The 6,230-nt window shown below is 38.5% G+C and overlaps 1 protein-coding gene across 2 annotated transcripts in view; it reads left to right on the top strand.

Moving 5' to 3' along the window:
- Nucleotides 1–5,723, top strand: part of LOC149131340 (uncharacterized) — a 28,040-nt gene extending 22,317 nt beyond the window's left edge. For both annotated transcript variants that reach the window (XM_089340727.1, XM_089340728.1), the window contains exons 3-4: nucleotides 2,147–2,296; nucleotides 3,474–5,723. In XM_089340727.1, coding sequence (XP_089196853.1) covers nucleotides 2,147–2,296; nucleotides 3,474–3,691 — 368 coding nt within the window. In that variant the 3' untranslated portion in view covers nucleotides 3,692–5,723. The remainder of the gene's footprint in view (nucleotides 1–2,146; nucleotides 2,297–3,473) is intronic.
- The last annotated feature ends 507 nt before the right edge of the window (nucleotides 5,724–6,230 follow it).

The raw sequence follows: 6,230 nt of genomic DNA, 5'->3' as shown, positions 1-6,230 counted from the left end.
TATTAAGTACTGGGGCTGATTTATTCGACTAAAATTTTTTTTAGAAGGTTGCGCCCCAGCATAGCCGCAGTCTAAAAACGGAAACAAAATCTAATAACGGAAGAAAAAATCAATAATTTTAAGGGGAGGAGTTTAGTCAATACCCTCATCTTCAACACTTAACTGTGTTTATTTATTAGAGGAAAAAACGCAAAGTTGACCTCAGCGGGATTTGAACTCAGAAGAAAAAGGCTATGGAATGTTTTTTTTCGCGACTCTCTAACGATTTTGCCAGCTCACTCATAGCTTTGTAAGCGTAAGGAGTGGAATGTTTGGAAGCATTAGTGTCTAATAAGTTTAACTGAAATTGATTGTTGCCTGATGAAATAAATATCTAGAAAAAAAGCTATCAAAGAAAGATTTTATGAAATGGTAATTTTTAAAAGAAGAGAAGGAATAGAAGAAAAGGTAGACAGAACGAAAGAAGGAATTAAAAAATAAAAGAATGGTAGCGTGTCACATCATTTAACTAACAGAATAATTAAATTACAGGAAAATAATGTTAATAAAATTATTTCCGATATTTAATCAACAATCTTTTATTACCAATGCGTAGGCTTAGCTGTGTGGTTAAGGAGCTTGGTTTGCAGCCACCACATGGTTTCGGGTTCTATTCCACTATGTGACACCTTGGGCAAGTGTCTTTATGGCTATTATAACCCCGGACTGACCAATGCCTTGTAAGTAAATTTCATAGACGGAAATTGTGTGGAAGTTCGTTGTGTATGTACAGTAATTCCTAGCCATATCGCGACTCACCTATCGCGGTTTATTATTTAAGCTTACGTCGATTCCTCCGTGGGGTTGTTTTGCATTTATAATAAAATAGATACATACAAATTATGAAAATAGTAAAACAAATATATACAGTACAGTAGTGTTTCTACTTCGCGGATTTTCATCTATCGCGGGGGATTTTGGAATGGAAAACCCACGATAATCGACAGATTACTGTGTAAATATATATATATATATATATATATATATATATATATATATATATATATAGTCGATTCAAACATGAACAAGCAAGAAAAAACAACAACGCGAGGACGTGGAATAACTACAGTGTTACTGGACGCTCAGAGACAGACAAACAGATAGACAGACAGACAGACAGACAGATAGATAGATAGATAGATAGATAGATAGATAGATAGATAGATAGATAGATCGATCAAAGGTGCAGAAACGATGTACTCCGAATGAATTAAAAGGTAACATAATCCAAGGGTAGATTAAGAAACCCATGAATCAGGTACTCCAAAACTGTCGGAAGGACAAGGACAGTCCGTGGGAGCGTGCAGTAAATAGTCAATTCAAATGAAACAAGAACAAAAAATAAAACGAACGTGAGGACATGCACAAGAAACGTATTAGCTTGATGCTCAGTGAAAGGTCCGAATTTGACGTTTCGAGCGTAACTCTTCGTCGGAAAGGAGAAAGCGAAAAGTCCAAAGATGGAGAAGAAATCGTCAAATGTAACTACACGTGTGCCATTGACGTTTCCTTCTCCATATTTGAACTTTTCCCTTTCTCCTTTCCAACGAAGAGCTACGCTCGAAACGTCAAACACTCTCCTTTCACCGAACATCAAGCTAATACCTGTCTTGCGCACGTCCTCATGTTCCTCTTTTATTTGAATTGTTTGTTTATTTCAAATGACTATATATATACACACACATATATACATATATATATACACACACACACATATATATATATATATATAATGTTGATACACACGCATATATGTACTCATACATACACACATGTATATATGTGTTCGTATGTGTGTATGTGTGTGTGTGTGCTGAGTGAGTGAAAGAGAGAGTAAGAATTCGTTATGTTGTTACCTAACAACACGTATTAGCATCAACAAAATGAAACAGAATTTGAAACTTGGGCGATGACGGTGGTGGTGGTTGAGTTGATGCGGGGTGTGTGGTAGTGGTGGTTGTGATGGTGGTTGCGGTGGTAGTGGTGATCTGTTTTCATCCCCTTCTCTCTTTCCCTCCCCTCTCCGTTTCCATCCCCCCTTTTTCTTTCCGTATGTCTAAGACTATTGCTATTAAATTTCGTGACACTTTGGTCTCACTATTTACAGGATTCAACATGGCATCGCAGACATTCTCCATTTTGGCTTTACTCTGTTACCTCAACGCATTCTTTCTCTACACATTGTCTATGGCGTGTCGTTCTCTGCAGAAATGCCGACCAATTATAACTGGAATATCTTGCCTGGTCTTTTTTATCGGTGAGTACACAACTTTCCCACATGTAACATCTCACACATCTCACATACTACTTTACTAAAGACAGATGTGTTAACCCTTTAGCACTTAAATCATTTATTTAAAAGTGAAACTAATTTATTCCCATTGTTTTGAATAAGTCATGCATTATCTCGTTGCTTTGAGATTTTGATGAGCTAATGGTTAATTTTTAGAATAATAAAAGGATGAAAGGCAAAGTCGACTTCGGCGGAATTTGAACTCAGAAAAGAAAGACGGATTAAATACCGCTAAGCATTTTGACCGGCGTGGTAACGATTCTGCCAGCTCGCCGTCTTCATTCAGTTCTATAGTAAGTCGTTATATGCATGGTGAACAGCGTAAACAAACTATGATTTGTATATTTATTTTTAATATGTTCCGACAGATTCGAACGTGAATATGTTAACCCATGTTGTGTTTCGTAACAGAAGGACAACTTCTCTTCTACAACGAATGTATATTCGTAGCACATACGATTCCTTAGGTGATAAACTTAATAATCTGAAACTGCCAATTTGGAGACCTTAACCGAATCCATTCTATGACAAGCATCCGCACCCGATCTCCGGTTATATAGATGTCCTTTTAGGCAGTTTTTATTGCTATTTCCCCTGTATTATTTCCAAATCATTGGTTTTAAGCATTCGATATTATGCCATGTGGATTTTGTGATTTCAAGCTTAGATATCCAGATTTTTTGATCTTATAATATTCGGTCTTGTGAAAATTATATACATCTTTTTGCGTGTGTGTCTGGGAGAGAGAGAGAGAACGAGAGAGAGAGAGAGAGAGAGAGAGAGAGAGAGAGAGAGAGAGAGAGAGAGAGAGAGAGAGAGAGAGAAAAGACAATAGAGGTATCATAGGCGCAGGAATGGCTGTGTGGTAAGTAGCTTGCTTACAAACCACATGGTTCCGGGTTCAGTCCCACTGCGTAGCACCTTGGGCAAGTGTCTTCTACTATAGCCTGGACCGACCAAAGCCTTGTGAGTGGATTTGGTAGACGGAAACTGAACGAAGCCCGTCGTATATATGTATATGCGTGTGTAATCGATCTCCCAATTTCTAAATTTGCATTTCACCTTTATCTATCTATCTATTAATTAATTAATTAATTATGGAATTTATTAATAATTTGTTTGTTTATTTGTTTATTTTCAGTGAGTCTCCAAATTATGACGATGATTGTGTTCTCTGTGAAAGTTCATCATCACACAGACGACGTCACAGAACTTCATTTGGGCAAGGACGAGAAACGACTTCCGCTAAGGCTGTCATGGTCTTTCACGGCCGCCATTGTCTCAACGATTCTATCAACCATCAGCGGTGTCTGCATCTCCATAGAACTCAGAAATATTATCGTCGATGAATTCCAGTGAACATTCGGATGGCCTCTTGTGAAACAAGGCAAAAAATGGCGACGTCGAAACGGTGTACAACCACTACTACTACTAATGCCGCTGCTGCTACTACTACTACTACTACTACTACTACTACTACTACTACTATTACTACTACTACCACCATCGCCACGGTCACTACGATCATCATCAACCCCTCCCCTCCAACAACCACTACCACAACAGCAACGTGTCATCACTACCGCCAATGCCGCCACTACCGCTGCTACCACCGCTACTCCGATTACAACGACCACCACGACGACGACTACCACCACCACTACTACCACCACTACTACCACCACTACTCCCGAGCATGAGCTAACGTGGGAGCTGCTATATATATTCGCTCGACCAGCTAGAAATAATAGCCAGGTGCCCCTCAAATGATACTGTACGCATTGAATAAAGTAGTCCCAGATATGCAATGACCAAGAAATGAAGCAGGATAGTCGTGGTCGTAACGTTATTGATCTTAGGTCTACTCGATCAGAACTAACCCAAATTCAACAACAGAAACAATATTTTCAACCCCCCCCCCCCACCCCACCCCACACACACACCATCACCACCGTGAGCTAATCCCGTGAGTTAATTTCCAGTGAGCTAATCCCGAATTTGCATTTAAGTGTTCAACCGTTTCTCTCTCTGCAGTTATGTATCACCACAACAGACATGCGACAGTCTGTTGCCAAATCTATCAAACAACTACTTGAACCAGCTACACTACACATTCAAGACAAAACCAAAATCCTTCTTTACACATATGCCTCTCTCTCTCTCTCTCTCTCTCTCTCTCACCCTCCACATAATCACACGCATATATATACCTATATATATATGTTTTCTGCAATGGTTTGATAAGTGGTGCCATGTTTTCACAATTCTGTAAATAATAATAATAACAACAAGAGTACTCAGAGAGCGAAAACCTCCGCCAAGGCAACACCAACGTCCTCTCAACGATTAGCCGGAGATGATTTTTAAAATGAGAATATCTGAAATAAACTCGACTGCTGAAGGCAGAGGTAATGATAATATTTTTATAAGCTTTAAGCGTGTATTGACTAAAGAAAATAGTCAATAGACGAAAAAAATAAAATAATTGCGGGTGTCTGTACGCGTGGGTATCGAGCCCACACCGATGTGCTTTTATGACAAGCGTGCTACCATTAAAGCAACGTTCCCCGTGGTTTCTTTTGTCAGATTTAAGAACTATAATTTAGTAGTGTTGTTTATAATGAACAAACATGTGTGTTCTTATCTTCTATCGTATCACACTTCTCTTTCTTTCTCCTCCTTCCCTCTCCTTCCTTTTTTCTCCTCTTCCTTTCTCCGTCCTGGGTTGTTATTTCGTACTCCTCTGAAGGGTTGGTCCCGCTTGTAAAAGCTGCTCTAATTGTGCAGAAACTACCATGACGGCCAAAAGGCAGCAGTTTTTATGCCACCTGGATTCTTATCTCAATTTACCATGTAGGTGTCGCCATAAACCGGTCCCATTCCGCTTTGCTGTAAGATGTCGCAACAACAAACCGATAGATACTCATTCAAGATCTGATGTGAACATTACACACCACAGTTTCACGAGAGAACCATTAAAGCCTGTACTTATTTTACATCCCCTTTGAAAATTAACTGGAATATACATTATGCTTTTCGAAGTCACACAAGACATTCCTTTTCACCACTTTGTTACCCAACTCGGTTTCAAAATCATCATGATATCTCTGTCCTTTAATTTATCTGGAGAAATTTCACTCGATTTCAAAATCCTCATGATATTTCTGTCCTTTAATTTATCTGGAAAGGTTTCAATATATTCTAGAACAATGTCGTTGTGCACATCTGTGCAATAGATTCAATCAGAGGCCGAGTTACAACGATACATCAATCACGTATGTTTAACATTCAGAACGTTAGGCTCGGTCGGCAAAAGTAGAGTTATACTACTGTGTTTATGGACAGTTGACGAGCCTGTATAACATACATTCAATAAAGTTGTTGTCACGGACCTTTTTGTCGAATCTTTCTTATACTTTTCTTTGTGTAGTTTGTATCACGTGTCTTACATTTCCACGTCGGTTTACATAATGAAAGCCGATCTGCGTGCTACGGGTAAATTATGAAGGAATTTATGAGCAGAGGAGAAACTTTGCTATAAAATATATAAATACAATTAATGTGAAGATACATTTTAAAATAATCAAATACAGAAGTAGACATAACGTACAATATACTCTCCTTTGGGACATATTGTATTGCTGGTAGTCTGATGTACATAAACGGATATATTCGCGTGATCTCTTGCTCAGCGGAATTGCAAAGAAGATGGCAAGTGTGTGTTGCAAAGAGGATGGCAACTGTGTGTTGCAAGGTGTATATATCACAGCGCAGAAGCCGATAATATACAGAAAATCTGCAATATCAAAAACACACCAAGTACAATTTGTTATGCAAATAACTTTGCGAGTGTTCTTTAAGCCAGAAAATCAATATTAAAATTACAATTTAAATGTAT

Source organism: Octopus bimaculoides, chromosome 23, assembly GCF_046866305.1.
Source record: "Octopus bimaculoides isolate indiv1 chromosome 23, ASM4686630v1, whole genome shotgun sequence".
Taxonomy (NCBI): Eukaryota; Metazoa; Mollusca; class Cephalopoda; order Octopoda; family Octopodidae; genus Octopus; species Octopus bimaculoides.
This window is presented reverse-complemented; position numbering and strand designations above follow the sequence as displayed.